At 52.6% G+C, this 16,835-nt stretch overlaps 1 protein-coding gene across 1 annotated transcript in view; it reads left to right on the forward strand.

Annotated features, from left to right (window-relative positions):
• Positions 1-16,835, forward strand: part of LOC119845833 (cAMP-dependent protein kinase catalytic subunit alpha-like) — a 175,895-nt gene that overhangs the window by 12,563 nt on the left and 146,497 nt on the right. Inside the window, 6 exon segments of the mRNA XM_043506783.1 lie at positions 982-1,064; positions 1,816-1,942; positions 2,185-2,280; positions 2,396-2,517; positions 3,769-3,910; positions 4,669-4,802. Coding sequence (XP_043362718.1) covers positions 982-1,064; positions 1,816-1,942; positions 2,185-2,280; positions 2,396-2,517; positions 3,769-3,910; positions 4,669-4,794 — 696 coding nt within the window. The 3' untranslated portion in view covers positions 4,795-4,802.

Consider the following 16,835-nt stretch of genomic DNA (forward strand, 5'->3'; position numbering starts at 1 on the left):
AGATCTGTTTCTTTGCCTGGTGATGCTGGGCACTATTAGGACAGGAGCCTTCTTAACAGCCCGCTATTACATTGTTTTGATATAATTTAGTTGGAATGTGAGGATGTGACTTTCTGCTTCTTGGCTCCTGCTCTCCTAATGCGGCTGCAGAAAAAGGTCTCTGACTGTCCAGCATGGGGCACTGTGCCCATGCCACTGCTGCACCCTCTCTCCAGGGCTAGCTGGAAATTGACTCTCTGCTTGAGGGCCAGGGCAGTGGTCTCCGCGTGCGCGCATGCTTAGTGCTCACGTTCTCATCACTGAGCTGGGTCAGGTCTCACTAGTGGAATGGCTTTGTTGGGCTCAGCGGAGTTACTTCACAGGCTGCTCTTTGACTTTGCAGCCATGAGAGAGGATGGAGCCAGCCTGGTCAATTTCACACTCTGCTTTTGACAAGTTTCACTTCCTGCTTCTGCTCTTTTGAGGTGTCCGACCTGGCTGCAGGTTGGGTTTCCCCTTTGATCATAGACGTTGCAGCTGGGAAATTCCTCTTGGTCCCGTCCATCCCTGCCCCTAGACCAGAGGTGGGGGAGGGGTTGAATTTTCTAGGGCTCTAGTACTAAATACTCCAAGCAAATAAACCTCGCAGCCTCTCATTAGTGAGACTGTTCCCCAGCCGTGTCTGTGCAGCAACTCCCACTGCAGGTGTGTGCCAGGGACCTTCGGCACCATGGCGCAGCCCCTCTCGCCCTTGAGCCAAAGGAGTAACAGCAGCAGCAGCTGGTGGCAGTAGTAGGCTGTTATCTCCCAGACAGCAGGTGCACTGCATTGTGTGCTATGGCGAAGCCAGGCCAGTGCATCAGGCTCCCTTGAGGCGTGTGGGGTTAGTGCCCTGAAAAGGATGGGGCTAATAAAGGAGCAGGGGTGTGGTGAGCAGCTTCATCCTGGTGTCCTGGAGTGGCTCCACCCCTTGCACTCAGTTTCTGCTGCATTTCCTTCTAGGATAACTCCAATCTGTTCAAGGTGATGGAATATATCCTGGGCGGGGAGATGTTCTCCCACCTATGGTGGATCGGGAGGTTCAGGTGAGTGTTGCCATGGGAGCCGAGGTTGGGGACAGCGTCGCTAATAGTTAGAGCTGGGTGGCGATTAGACTCCTGGGTTGTATCCCTGGCTCAGGGAGGACAGTGGGATCTAGCACTTAGAGCAGAAGGACTGGGAGTCGGGAATCCTGCATCCTATTCCTGCCTCTGCCATTCACTCCTTGTGGGAAGGGGGGGAGAATCACTCTGTGCCTCAGTTTCCACAGCTGTAAATTTGGGATTTAGTTCAGTAGAGAACTAGACCTTTTATCCACTAGCAGCATCTGCAACGACGCTGGCTTTGATCCTCATGCTGCAGGGCGTGACCTGATCCTCAGCTGGGCTGGTCAGGAAGGGATTCACCATGGGGAGAGCTGCTGAGGTCTTCTGCCAGCATTAGCCACACTCAGTGGCAGGGATGCCAGGACTAGGTGGAGTCATCTGGAAGGAGCTGGGGGTTCATGGGTGTCTGTGTTGAGGCTAGGGGGGAGATGCTGGTCTGGAAGGGGCTTGCCCTGGGTTGCCAGGCTGGATGGAGTCAGGGGTCTAGCAATGGTGGGTGGGATGTGTGTGCTAGGGCTAGTGGTCTGGCTTGGGCAGATGGGGCCACCAGGCCTAGAAGGGTTGGGGCATCTTGTCTGGGGATCTATAAGGAAGGTGAAGGTGGGAGTGGAAGGGGACCGAGGGTGCTGGGCTGGCTGAGAGGGGGCGGATCTGGCCCAGGATGCCCATGTTCTCCTCCACCTCATTGCAGTGAACCTCACGCCCGGTTCTACGCTGCTCAGATCGTCTTGACCTTTGAGTACCTGCACTCGCTGGATCTCATCTACCGAGACCTGAAGCCAGAGAATCTCCTGATAGACCAGCAGGGCTACATTGAGGTGACGCTGCCGCTCCTCTCCCACTCCTTCCTGTCCCCATCCCAGCGCTGGCTCCTGCCTCCCTGCAGTGATCTCCTCCTTGCCCAAGTCTCTCTCTGCTGCCGTCCCCTTCCCAAAGCAAAGACACCCCCAAGAATGTAACACAGACAGAATACATCAGTCATCTGCTTCCCCCCTTCCCTTCCTGCTGTCACAGCCTCTGGGCTGATCCAGCTTCTCCCCTCTCTGTGTTTTGGCTCCAGGTGACGGATTTTGGTTTTGCCAAGCGGGTGAAAGGCCAAACCTGGACTCTGTGTGGGACCCCGGAATACCTGGCCCCCGAGATCATCCTCAGCAAGGTGAGCAGGGGAGGGCCTGTCTGCTGCCTGATCTCTAGCTGATCCCTGGCCACCAGGTGGTTCCTCCACTACCTAAATATTTGGTGAGTGACCCTAGCCTGCTTTCCCTGGGCAGGGTTATAAAAAGGCTGTGGATTGGTGGGCTCTGGGCGTCCTCTTCTATGAGATGGCAGCTGGTTACCCTCCGTTCTTCGCAGACCAGCCCATTCAGATCTATGAGAAATCGTCTCTGGCAAGGTATTTGGGCTGGGGGAGGGGACACTTGTGTGATTTTGCCGGGGGGGGATATCTCCAGCAATAGGGGGGTGCCAAGTCTCAGCAACTGATCAGAGAGATGCTCACATGCTGCCCCCCACACATGCTAATTCCCTCCCATGCTCCCCCAATCCCCAATACATGGGCATTCTCCCTGTCATGTACCCCATTCCCTCTGCACCCCAACACATAGACCCTCCCTTGCGACATACCCCTGTTCTCCAACACATGGACATCCTCCCCATTGTGTCCCCCACACATGGACCCTCCCTCACCACGTACCCCTACTTCCCCAACACATGGACTCCATACCCCATCCCATCACCATTGGGCTCCCTGTCACTGTCATGGGGACTCCTGGAACACGTGCCTTTGGTTTTCTTATACACTGTTGTGAATTGCAAAACCCTCCTCAACCCTGCTATGTTGCAAGACTAAACATTCCTTAAAGACATCTGTCATCTCCAGGCACTGGTAGAGCACTCATCACCATAGTAACGATAATATTCCCATAATATTCCTCTGCCCACCCCAGCGCCTTCTCGCCAAGGATCTCAAAGCAGTTGTGTCAGACACGGTCAGCTTTAAACCTAGTAGGGTTTTAAAAAAACAAAGTTGTGTGGCCTAGTGGAACTCAACAGGCCTGGGTTCTGTTCCCGGTTCTCCTACCAGCCTGTTGAGTGACCTTGGGCAAGTCACTTCTCCCTGTGACTCACTTTCCCCTTATATAAAATGAGGATAGTGATGTGGCAGCCCTGCTTTGAGATCTGTGGAGGAAAAATGCTCAATAAGAGCTGGGGGGCTGCTGCTAATTAACCATTTCAGCTCCTGTGTCAGTCCTCAGTAGCCTGAGGACTAACTTATTGTCCACTCATAATCCTGGAGTGTTTTTAAAGGGCTTGTTGTTTATTATTAGGTGCATTACGATAGTGCCTACAAGTCCCAGTCATGGGTCAGGACCCCCATGTGCTATGGGGCTCTACATTACTAGCTGTATTACGGTAGTGCCTAGGTGCCCAGCTGTAGCCCAGGACCCCACTGTGCTATGCAGCTATACATTATTAGGTGTATTATGGTCATATTTCAGCCCCCAGGCATAGCCCAGGACCCCCCTGTGCTAGGGGCTGTACATTATTAGGTGTATCTATGAGTCTAGCCACAAGGGCAGGGCAGGTAAAAGCCAGACCTCTGTCTCTCCTCCCCACCCCAAGTCCGGTTCCCTTCTCACTTCAGCTCAGACCTGAAGGACCTGCTCCGGAACCTGCTGGAGGTGGACCTCACCAAACGCTTTGGCAACCTCAAGAACAGGGTCAACGACATCAAGAACCACAAGTGGTTTGCTACCACCGACTGGATCACCGTCTACCAGAGGAAGGTAGGAGGGTGGTGGCAGGCAGAGGAGAGCCTGAGTAACTTCCACCTGCGTGCAGCCTCCTTCAGCAGGAATGAACCTGGGATCATCCGTGCCCAGGCCTCTAGGAGCGCTTTGGTTACTGGGACTCTGCAGCAGGGTGTTGTGGCTGGGTCCAACCATTAGGGGGAGATATGCTCACCCAGCATTGGTTTAAAATAGGGAGCCCTCAGTCACCTGTTTGTAACATGGTGGCAAAAGCAAGGTCCTGTCCCCACCCCCTGAGGATAACAGCCTATTACTGCTGCTGCCAGCTAATGGGGTTATTCCTCTGTGTCAGGTGGGAGAGGGCTGTGCTGAAGGCCCTGATTAAAACCCTCCTGATGATGCAAGTGGGGGCTCTTACGGATATCCAAGGGGCTCTTGACCCCCTACCCTTCCCTGATTGCAAAGTGAGGGGAGGGGGTTCGGGCTAGATAAAAGGGGGCTTGAGGGGGCCCTGATCCTGTGTCTCTCATCTGGTTGCTAAGGGGCCCGATCCTGTAACCTTAAGAGTGCTGGGGACCCTGATCCTGGGCTCCTAAGCAGGGTCATGGGCTCCCCCTTCCATGATTGCAAAGTGTGAGGGTTTCTGGCTGGATTGAGGGCGGGGGTCTGATTCTTGCTTGCCTTGTTACAAAGTTGGGCCCTGATTGTGCGTCCCAGCAAACCCAGGAGTGGGGAGGTATCAAATGTTGATCCCTTACCATCGTCCCCAACCTCTCCTTCCCCTCCCTTTGCAGGTGGAAGCTCCCTTTATACCAAAGTGCAAAGGCCCCGGTGACACGAGTAACTTCGACGACTACGAGGAAGAGGAGATCCTTGTCTCGATCACTGAGAAGTGCGCCAAGGAGTTTGCTGAGTTCTAGGACCAGTGGCCCCCCCCGGGAGTGTGCGCACGGAGCAGGTGGAGGCGGGGTTGGATTTGATCAGCAGAAAGACCAGCGTTCCTTGCCTATGTGTTTTATTTTGTGGGGGGGTAGGGATTTGGTTTGGGGGGGAGTGGGAGACCCCTTATTCTAAACCTGTACTAAGTAAATGACAGTAGAAAAGGGCAGGAGTCTAATTTCTCCCATGCGCACCCCTGATCCTCCCACTTGCACATGTTTCCCCCCTCTCCCCCGCCATCACAAGCCTGCAGCCCCCCCCGAGCAGCTCTCATCATCCCCCCTCCCCTTGGGTTTAAACAGATTCCCCCACACACACACACACACTCAGCTCCCACTCGTTACTTTCCACCCCCTCACACTCATCCGGTTACCCCCACCCCCACACTGCCTCTCAGTCCACACGTGCTGCACGCCCACCATCCTGGCCGGCTTTATTAGTGGCTTTTAGTTTTTGAAGGGAGGGGCGGGACGCGTATTTTGCCATCAAATCCCCCCAGATCTTCATGGCTATTTGCAAAGGCTTCTGGGAGCAGGGTGTGGAGCAAAGTTGTCCCAACACCCATGGTCAGGACAGATCAACATCCTGGCTTCTGGAATAGCTTTGAATCCCCCATCCCACAATGGGGGAGACAAAATCCCAGCCCCCCACTGCCACTCTGGAAAGAGGAAGAAGGAGGGAAATCTTGTCTCATTTTATAAACTTGGGGGTGTGGGGGCTGGGGTCCTTTTTTTTTTTAAATTAAAAATAAATAAGTAAATTAAACCTTATTTTCCACTGGGGGACCGGGGGTGGTAGGGGGAGGTTTTAAAAATCCAGGCCTGGGGCTGGGCTAACTTACCCTACATCAGCCCCCGCCCTTCCCCTTCCCCCTGTGCCAGGAATTTTAACTCTCCAAGCTTTGCATGTGTCCAGGTTTTAGCAAGGAAAAAAAAAGAGAGAGAGATCTGTTTTTTTCAGGTAGAAACTGACAGTATTTCCCCACCCCCGCTGCTCTCTGCGGGGTGTCTGGTTTGGGAGTATCTTACACCCGTGGGGGGAGATCTGGGGGTCGGTTACGGGCTGGAATGGAGGTGCTGGGAGAGGGGATCTCCCTGATGGGTTTTGGATTTTTATCTCCCTTTGGAAATAAAATGCTGTCTTTTGAATCTAGGCTATGAATGTGAGCAGCCCCCCATCCCAACCCCTCATGCCTTCTTTGGCCTGTCCTCTTGTGTGTCGCGGTGGGGGGTGCAGGAGGATCTGGTTCTGGGGCACTTGTTTATTTTCCCCCAGATCAGTGGGGGCTTGTACACTCTTCTCCCTCCCTCCCCCCATAGGCCAAATGGTGCCCTGCAGAAATAACCTTAAAGAATTTTCTGGTGGGGGGAAGGGTTCCCCTTACCACAATCCTCCTGGGGCCCCATTCTGCACCTCCGATTTTATGCTCTCGATTTACATTTTAAGATGATAAGGCAGGAGGAGAAACCAGAAAATGGGGGGAGGGGGCAAGGAACACAGGATCCCAACTAGGCCCTGATCCCCCCCCGACTCTGAACTGGCCTCCCCAGGGAGCGACCCCATGAGATCTGTGTTCAGGTTGGAGGGGCGTTAAGCCATGATTAGCCTCTCCAGTGAGAGATCAGCTGGGAGAGGGGGTGCTGATACCTACCCATGATCCTGCTTAACTGGGGGGGAAGGTGTGTGGAGGGGGGGGCTCTTGTTCTGTTCATTTACTTTTCCTCCTGTCTGACTCTTTACTTGTCCTCCCCGCCCCTAAGGCAGTGCATCAGTGGGGTGGTTCTGTTCTAACCCCCCCAGCATGTCTCCCACTGTGTGTATTCACCAGCCAGTTGAATTTCTTGTTTCTCTCCGGGGCGAAGGTGTGTGGGCTTCTTTTGGTTTCATAGATAAATTATACATATTATAAATACATGAGCTCTGTCAGGAGCAGAGGGGAGAGCCCAGTGGCTAGCCCTCCCCCCTTTCCCCAAAATTCCCCTTTCCCACAAAGAAGCTTGAGAGTCCCGTCTACAGAGTGGGAGTATCATCCGTCCTGCCCTGGGAAACCCCTCTGTGTCCTCCAACAAAACTTGTTTCACTGGAAAAAACTAAACAACCCCCCAGCCCCCACTTCCTCTTTAACAGTGTGCTTTGTTGTAAACATATTTGAAACAATTATCAATAAAATTTTGTTTAAAAAAAAGGTCAGACTGGCGTGTGGCTGTTCGGCTGTAGGGGACAGTTGTCGTGGCTGTGATGAGCCGGGAGCTGTTCCTCTCCCCGGAGGCCCAAGGAGTTCAGGGATGTAGCCGGGGGGCCGGTGGATGCCATAAGTGGTACCTGAACTCGCTGGAGTTGGAAGCCCCAAGGGGCGAGTGTCCGCGTGTAAATGGGGAGGTGGCGTCTGGCCAATGCATAAACAGGCATCGCAAGCAGCAGTGGAGAGGTTATTTTATCTCGGTATCTGGCGGGGGATGACAGCTGCTGGAATACCATGGCCAGGTCTGACACCCACAAATCAAGAAGGAAGGGGAAAAATTGGAGGGGGCAGAGAATTGCCATGAGAATGATTAAATGGGGGGGAAACCTGCCTTATGCTGAGAGGCAAGGAGCTTCTTAAAGCGAAGGTTAAGGGGTGCCGTGATCCCTGTCTAGAAGTACCCACATGGGGAATAAAACTGTGATAATGGGCTAGTCCCGCTAGCAGACGAAAGTCTAAGGAGAACCAGTGGCTGGAAGCTGAAACTAGAAACATTCAGACTGGAGAAAAGGGCAGATTTTTAACTGGGGAGTAATTAGCCATTGGAACAATTGACCAAACATCTTGGTGGATTCTTCATCACTGACGCTGTTTAAATTGAGATGGGAGGTTTTTCTAAACCATCGGCTCCAATTCCAACAGGAGTTGATTCAGGGAAGTCCTGTGGCCTCTGTTACGCAGGTCAGACAAGGTGCTCACAGTGGTCCTGTCTAAATTGATAATCTAGCCTTTGAGGCTGGGGCAGGAGAGGTGAACAGCCAAGCTGACCCCGGTGTGCAGCAATGTGAGGGGATTGCCAGAAGTAGAATACTTTCCTCTAAATGTGAATATGTTCACACCTTCCTTCTGCAGGGGAAATGACGTGAGCCCATTCCCGCCTTCCTCTGCTACCCCATTCTCCATCAGAGCATATGGCAGTAAGGGTGGGGATCCTGGTGTCCTGCAGGCCTGCTGACAAGGATCAGGGCAGCCTGGGGACGAGGCTCCCCTTGGGGAAGGACATGCATTCCTGAGCCTGCATGCAGCAAGGGGTCTCTGCAGCACAGGGTGCTGCAATGCTCTCGCTGGCTTCCCGGGTGACAAGTGACGGTACCCTGGTGAAAATCCTGCCCCTTCCCTCCTTGGCCAGTAATCCCACAGCTGGCCTGTCAGCTCCATAAGGAAACGGGTCTGTTTGTAGGTTCTGCCCTTTCCTCTCCCTTTCATTCTCATGGCAGGGCAGTGTCAAAGGAGGGGTTAGTTCTCCCCAGGCCTTTCGTAACTGCAAACTAGCCCTCGCCGGCATGCTCACCAGACTGATGTTCAGTTCCCCACTGGACGGCAAGATCCAGCAAAGCAGGCAGGAGCAAGGGCCCCATCCATTACTGCCTTCCAGGGGTAACGCCCCAGTGTGGGCTCCTGGAGGGACCACCCAGCTTCCCAGCTCTCACACTGCTAAATCCTACCCTCAGTCCTCCCTAACTATTCTGGGACCCTGCCGCTCTTTATTTAGTAGTGGCACAGGCCTGAGTAAAGCTGTTCCCAGTTACAAACAGACACTTAAGTGTTAAAAGTCTTTATCATAAAACCCCTGAGGTAAGGAGAGAGAATTCCTAGGCGAAGAGGGACAAACGCCAGCCTACATGCATAAGGTGTGGAAAAGTCATTTCCCAAGGGATGATGCATGTCCAGCCAGAGGCGTGTGGTGTAATAAATGCATGAAATATGGACATTTTGCAGCTGTTTGTTGCACTGAAGCAGTCAGGGAGTTGACTCATATTGCAGACAATCAAGACCCATTGTTTCTGGGATCTATCACTTGTGATAACATGGCGCGTGCCTGGAGAGTGACATAGAATTTTCAAAGCAAGACTATTGACTTTAAAATTGACTCAAGAGCAGATGTCACAGTCATATCATAAGGGATTTACTATCACCGTCAATCTCTCCCAGAGCTTCATCTGACTCAGCTCTGACCCTCCATGAAGGGATTCTGAACTGCATGGGCCAATTTATCACTGAACCAATTTACAAAGATAAAAGCTTTGCATTCAGTGTGTATGTGATCAAAGACCAACAATCTTCTCAGCTGCAGTGTGGCAGCCATGATGGGCCTAGTGAGAAAGATGGAAGAACTTGTGGATCTGATGCTATTGGGCTTTTGAAAGGTGATCTAGTCCAAATCAACTTAACAGGCAATACTGAACCAGTGAATAACCATCTCTACAAGAGAGAGAACTGGGAAAGGACTAGCTGCAGATTTTTGTGAATTCAGAGGACATTATTACCAGGTCATTGTGGACTATTTTTCCAGCTAAATAGAAATAATGTACTTGAAAGACATAACGTTGCAGTGTTCTTGAGAAACGGAAGTGCACGTTTGCTCACTTCGGTATCCAGAACAACTAGTGATGGACAATGGCCCACAATTCATTGCAGCAGAATTTAAGTTGGTCTGAATGAAATATGATTTTGATCATATCACTGGCAAATGGAGAGGCTGAGAGAGCCGAACAGACAGCCAAGAACATCTGACAGCAGGAAGATCCATTCCTTGCTCCGCTGAGTTACAGATTGTAATGAGGCGGCGTGGTTCCCTGCTGCCTCAGAGAGAGACAAGTCCCTCTGGACACCAGAATGGGCAGAGCCAAGGATCTCTGAGCCCGCCTCCCAGAGGGTCAGGAATGACATAAGAAGTATAAAGGCCTGACCCCAGAGCTCACTGAGAGAGCAGCCGCTGGGGAGGCCAGACATCTCTGGCCTAGCTCACGACTGGGAAACCCCAGCGGCCTGCGGTAAACCCAAGGAGTGGTCTTACCTGCCCAATGCCAGCTACCAGAAGGAGTTGCTGAGTCTACCCCTTCCAGCTTCCCGAGGAACCCATGGTGCTGGACCCCACTGAGGTACCTCAAGAGGGGGACTCTGGACACCACCCTGACCCAGGTATCTCAAGAGGGGGAGTCTGGAAGTAGCCCGGGGGCAGCCAACCCTAGTCTGGCTGCGGCACTGCTAGAACCCATGTCAATGTGTTGCAGCCAGGATCCCAATGACGCAGCCTTGGGTCTTCTGTTTCTGTTAGGGCCTTGGGCTGGGATGCAGTGGAGTTGGAGGGCCTGCGTCCCCCCTGCGTCCCCCCTCAACTCACAGGTAGCAGTCTCCCCCTCTCCCAGGCCCTTCGGAGCCAAGGCTTACTGTTTATATACTGTGGTTTGTCAGTCCCTGCCTGAGGGACTGAGGGCCTGACTCACCATTGCCCCGCCCTGACCTAGGGCTTGGGCTTACTGTGTTTATTTCTGCCCTCACAAAGGCCGCAAAGGAAGACTCCCACGGCCGGACTAATTCCCTGCAAGACCTCTTCCCGAATTTAATGAGGCGGTGTTGTTCCCCGCCGCCCCAGAGAGAGATGAGTCCCGGCTAACCTCTCTACACATGGTGGAGAACCTGGGCACGATCCCTCGACCCCTGTGAGAAGAGCTCTGGGGGGAACGTACCCCAGAAAGAGTCATGGACATGGTCAAACTTATCAAGCTCCTGACTGAGAGCCAGGAGCAGCAGCAGGCAGCCCAGCTCCAGCAGCAGCACCAGCAGCAGCAGCAGCAGGCAGCCCAGCTCCAGCAGCAGCAGCAGCATGCGGCCCAGCTCCAGCAGCAGCTCATCCAGCAGCTGGGAGCACAGCAGCAGCAGCTGCTTCGGGACCGGGGGTTCAGAACCAGGAACAACAGCAGCAATGCCCGCAGCAGCTGGCGACGGTACTAGCTCGCCGCGCAGAGCCCCAGCCGGGAGATGCGGCTGGGTCATCCCACACCACTGCGCCAGTGCGGCTGACCAAGATGGGACCTGATGATGACCCTGAAGCCTTTTTGGCAACTTTTGAAAGAGTGGCGCTGGTTGCAGGATGGGCCCCTGACCAATGGGCCACTCTTTTGGCCCCATACTTGACCGGGACAGCCCAAACAGTATACAGTGGGTTGTCTACGGAGGATGCAAGGGACTATAGCCAGGTAAAGGCAGGAATCCTGGATGCCTTGGATGTCAGCCCAGAAACCGTTCAGCAGCTGTTCCAGAGCCAGACCTACCCCACAGGCACCAGGCCCAAGAGCTGAAGGAAGCGTGCAAGCAGTGGCTACAGCCAGAGAGAAGGACTGCGGATGAGGTCACAGAGCAAATTATTTTAGAACAGTTCATACACATTCTTCCAGCGCGAGGAAGGGCCTGGGTGCTTTGCCATTGGCCAGCGACACTAGCCGCCACCGTCGCATTAATGGAAGACTTCATCACGGCCAAAGCACTGGTGGGGCCAGCTATCAGAGCGCATCCCCCAGGGCCAGAGTGCCCTAACCCCAAAAAGAAAGGGGACACTCGGACCAAAGTGCAGAGCCTCCCCCAAAGGCAAGAGGCTTCCTCAGGGCTTTGGGCCAGACGCCCTGAACTCCCACCTCGACAAGGATCTGTGCCCCCCATGCTGAGTGTCTTGAAGATCAATCAGAGTCCCCCCAGTGGCCCAATGGGAGCCCCCACCCGGGGTAGTCGCTCGGAACTTGGGCCCTGTTTTTTATGCGGGAAATATGGACATTTACAGCGTGACTGCACTGAGATGGACTGCAGCTTCGGCCATGTCTGTGTGGAAGAGACCCGGGCCCAGCTGCCAAAGGTCCCCATAGTTCCGGTAGTTGTTGGGGACCACCCAACCCTGGCCCTGATCGATTCGGGCTGTGGCCAGACACTAATCCGTCAGACCTTGGGGCTCCAGGCCGACCCCCACCTGGGGACGATCCAGCTGCAATGCATCTACGGCGACTTGCAGCTCTACTCCAGTGCCCGGATCCTGCTAATGGTGGCCGGGGTCACAAGATGGATGGTTGTCGGTCTGGCTCCTCGACTGGCCTACCTGGTGATTCTGGGCCATGACTGCCAGGCGTTCTAGGAGATCCTCTGCTCGATCTCTGTGTTGGAAGGAGATTGCCCCAAGGCCCAACCAGAGGAGGAGGAGGCCCCGGACCCCGAGGGAGGGACCCAGGAACCCAAGGACCTCCCACCTGGGCTGGCTGTCAAACTCTGATTTAACACCAACTTTTGCCATGATCAAAGAGCAGACCCCACCCTTCGTCGGGCCTATGGACACCTAGCCGCTGTCAATGGGGCCAAGATCAACCCGCATCGCGCAAATCAGTGGTCCCGTTTTGAGCTACGCCATGACCGTCTTTACCAGGTGGAACGGGATCCCCGCACAGAAGAACCACGGACCCTGCTGCTGGTGCCTCGATGCCACCGACGAGCAGTAATGAAGCTCGCACACGGCATCCCTGCCACAGGGCACTTGGCCCATGAAAAGACCCTCGTTCAGATTTTGACACAGTTCTTTTGGCCCGGCGTTCACCAGGAGGTGAGGAACTATTGTAACTCCTGCCCGGAGTGCCAATTAGTGGTTCCCCCACAGGTACCCAAGGCCCCTTTGGTTCCCATGCCCATAGTGGAGATGCCCTTTGAGTGGATGGCCATGGACCTGGTGGGCCCGCTCCTGAGAAGTGCCACGGGATTCCAGTATGTGCTGGTCATTGTTGATTATGCCACCCATTTTCCCGAGGCCATGCCATTATGGAGCTCCACCGCCCGAACCATCGCCAGTGAACTAGTGAAGGTCTTCGCTCGAGTGGGCCTGCCCCAGGAAATCCTAATGGATCAGGGTACCAACTTCACCGCCCAGCTGTTGCATCAGGTATGTGAGCTCCTGGGAGTTAAACAGTTACGCACCTCCATCTACCATCCACAGACAAAGGGGCTGGTCGAACGATTCAGTCTGACCCTGAAGGAGATGCTGTGCAAGTTCCTCCCAGAGAAGCTACGCCGGTGGGACCAGCTACTCCTGCCCTTACTGCTGGCAATCTGCGAGGTACCCCAGTCATCAACAAATTTTCCCTGTTCGAGCAACTATATGGCCGCCGCCCGTGGGGCCTATTAGACTTAATGCAGGAGACATGAGAGCAGTCTCAATCTTCAACCCAGGGCCTCCTGAAGTATGTTCTCCAGCTCCAGGAGCACCTCGCTCAGGCTGGAGCCCTAGCACGCGAGAACTTAAAAGCCACATAGGAAGCCCAGGCACGAAGCTATGACCAGGAAGCTCAGGTTCATGCCTTTGAGCCAGGTGATCGCGTCCTGCTCCTCCTACCATTGATCGAATCAAAGCTGCTGGCCCATTGGCAGGGACCCTATGAGGTGGCCCTAAGGTCAGGCCTGTCACCTATGAGGTCCACCAGCCCAACCGGTGCAAGAAGACCCAGCGATATCATGTGAATCTATTGAAAGCATGGTGGGAGTGGGACGGCCTATTAATTAACCTTTACCCGCCAGAACCAGAGTTGGGTCCCGGTGCACCCCTGACAGAGGACCCCACAGGCCCCCAGCTTTTGGAGGAGCAGCACAAGCAGGCCCAATGTCTCCTGCAGGCTTTCAGGAGAACCTTTATGGTCCTGTCCGGTTACATAACCCTGGTCCATCATGCCATTCAGAATGAACTGGGGAAGGTAATCCAGGAGATGACCAGGCCCCTGCCGCACCGAATGTGGCAGGAGGTCGAGGAGGAAGTACAGGCCATGCCAACCCTAGGAGTCATTGAGCCGTCACAGAGTGAGTGGCGCAGTCCGGTGATCTTGGTACCCGAGCCCGATGGAACAAGGCACTTCTGTATAGACTTCCAGTGGGTCAACGTGATCTCAAGGTTCGATGCATATCCTATGCCCCGTGTGGATGAACTGCTTGGTCGCTTAGGGAAGGCCCATTTCATCACCACCCTTGACTTCAGTAAGGGGTACTGGCAGATCCCGCTCGACCGCATCTCTAAGGAGAAGATGGCATTCGCCACCCCAACGGGACTTTACCAATTTACCCGGAGGTCCTTTGGCTTCCATGGGGCCCTCGAGATGTTCCAACAACTAATAGATTGCCTTCTATGGCCCCATCAAGACTATGCAGCGGCGTATTTGGATGATGTGGTAGTCTACCTCTGCTAGTGGGAGGACCACCTGGAACACGTAGCCACGGTTCTGAGATCCCTGCGAAAGGCAGGACTAACGGCCAATCCAAAAAAGGGCCACATTGGATGGAAAGAGGCAACCATAGATACAGATACACCATAGAGGGAGGACGGATGAAACCCCTCGTGGGGAAGGTTCAAGCACTGGCAGCCTGCCTGCCACCCACCATGAAACGCCAAGTGTGACAATTCCTGAGGCTCGCCAGCTACTATCGGCGATTCATCCCCCAATTCGCTTCCATCGTAGCCCCCTTGACAGGACTTTTGACTAAGGAGAGCCCCGGCGCGTGCCATGAATCCAAGAATGCAGAGATGCCTTCCAGACACTCAAGGAGTGCCTCTGCTGGGAGCCGGTCCCATATAGCCCGGACTTCGACCATGACTTCATCCTCCACAAGAATGCCTTGGAGGTGGGGCTTGGGGCCGTCCTGTCCAAGAAATTGACGGAGAAGACCACATAGGCTTATAGGCCTGGTCGTCTCCCAGATTACCTTCCCTGGTTCAGTCTGAATGGCATGATGGACCAGGGTCATGTAACCGGACAGGACCATAAAGGTTCTCCTGAAAGAACATTCCCCCATGTGATGTTATTGACATAATTTGTAACTGTATAGATCACTGTTGCAACCACTGTTATATATTTGCAGCAAATATTGTACAAAGGTTGTCGTGTAAGGTGTCTATGGACAAGGTTATGGTTTGCTGGTTATGATTATGCTATCTGTATGCATGCATCATTTTTGTATTTAAAGTTGTAAGTATTGGCTCTATACTGTCTGTCTTTCAAACTTGTGCTATGCTTCTGGGTGACACCCCAGACACATTGGTGTCAGCCTGCTCGATGGCCCATTAAGGACCATCAGCTATTGAATTGACCCATTGAGGGAAGACAGACACACTATAAAAAGCTGCTGCTGCAGCTCCTCCCTCTTGTCTTCAATCCTGCTTCTGACCTCTGGACAGGGGTGGCTCTACCAATTTTGCCGTCCCAAGCAGTTGCCGCCGAATTGCCACCACCACAACAGCGGCGGAGCTGCCGCCGAAAGCCATTGCAGCAGGAAGAGCGGCGGAGCCGCCGCCGAATTGCTACAGCGGAACATGGACTGACGCCTCATTCTAAATGCCGCCCCAAGCATCTGCTTGGAAAGCTGGTGCCTGGAGCCAGCCCTGCCTCTGGAGGGACTTTGCTACAAAATGAAGCTCTGAAACAAAGGACTGAATGACCCATCCCAGCTGTGGATGTACTCCAGAGACTTGATTTAAACCTGTAATTTATTCCATCACTGCTACAAGCCTGAACCAAGAATTGTGCCATTACTGTATGTAATTGATTCCATTTAACCAATTCTAGCTCTCATCTATATCTTTTTCCTTTTATGAATAAATCTTTAGATTTTAGATTCTAGAGAAAGTCCTAGGTGAAGAGGGTAAAGGCAGAATTTCAGTGAAGGGTGAAATGTTGCTTAGAGAAGCTCCTAAAGAAAGAAATCCTCATGGTAATCTGTGCAAGCAGTTTGCTGTGGCTGAAGGGTGTGAAAGTGATTTAATCAAGGAAGTCGCAATTCCTAACAGCCAAAAATTTTCTGTTGTGAATGGATCCACTGACTTTCCTTTTGAAAGATCCAGTGTGCATAGCTTTGAGAAGGTTTCAGGTGGAGTAAAAGCTATTAAGGAATTTAAACCGCCCTATGACCAAGTGGCTGTGTTTGGCCAACTTGTTGGGAAGACAATGGTGTTGGAACAGGAATGTCTCCATGCTGATTCTCTAAGTGAGCAGTCTGCTTCAGGGTCTGCAGTTGGTAAACACAAATTCTGTTTTCACAAAAAGAAAAGGAGTACTTGTGGCACCTGAGAGACTAACAAATTTATTTGAGCATAAGCTTTCGTGAGCTACAGAAGTCAGATATAGCTCACGAAAGCTTATGCTCAAATAAATTTGTTAGTCTCTAAGGTGCCACAGGTACTGCTTTTCTTTTTGTAAGTGGGAAGTTTCAGTTTTCAACCTTCTAGGAAAAAGGTGTTGAGGAAAAGAACCCAATCCTGCTAAAGCCTTGGTTCTCAAACTATTGTACTAGTGACCTCTTTCACATAGCAAGCCTCTGAGTGCGACCCCACCCTCCTTATAAATGAAAAATACTTTTAAATATATTTAACACCATTATAAATGCAGGAGACAAACAGGGTTTGGAGTAGAGGCTGACAGCTCACAACCCCCCATGTAATAACCTTGCGACCCCCTGAGGGGTCCCGACCCCCAGTTTGAGAACCCCTGTGCTAAAGGGAAGAATGAGTGTCCAGTCTTGAAATTGGTAGCAGCTAAGAATTACCTGGCTGGCAGGGAGAAAAAAGACTTGCTAATAGCTGTTAGCAAAGAGAGCACTCCCAATCAGCCAATGAATTCTGTTAAGCAAGAAAAATCAGGGTTTGATCCTTCAGGACGAGGAAAAAAGAGAACTTGATTTTGCAAAGGGAAGCCACAGGTTAACCCTAAAATGACAAAACCCAAATGGTATGGAGCTGAAGGTGTGGCATGACAAAAATGATTGTAAATGGATACTTGCAATGAATTTATTAAAAAGAAAAGGAGTACTTGTCCTTTTGCATGCATCCGATGAAGTGAGCTGTAGCTCACGAAAGCTTATGCTCTAATAAATTTGTTAGTCTCTAAGGTGCCACAAGTACTCCTTTTCTTTTTGCGAATACAGACTAACACGGCTGCTACTTTGAAACCTGAAATGAATTTATTGTTATTGTTATTGCTAATGGTAATT

This window comes from Dermochelys coriacea, chromosome 20 (genome assembly GCF_009764565.3).
Source record: "Dermochelys coriacea isolate rDerCor1 chromosome 20, rDerCor1.pri.v4, whole genome shotgun sequence".
Lineage (NCBI taxonomy): Eukaryota > Metazoa > Chordata > Testudines > Dermochelyidae > Dermochelys > Dermochelys coriacea.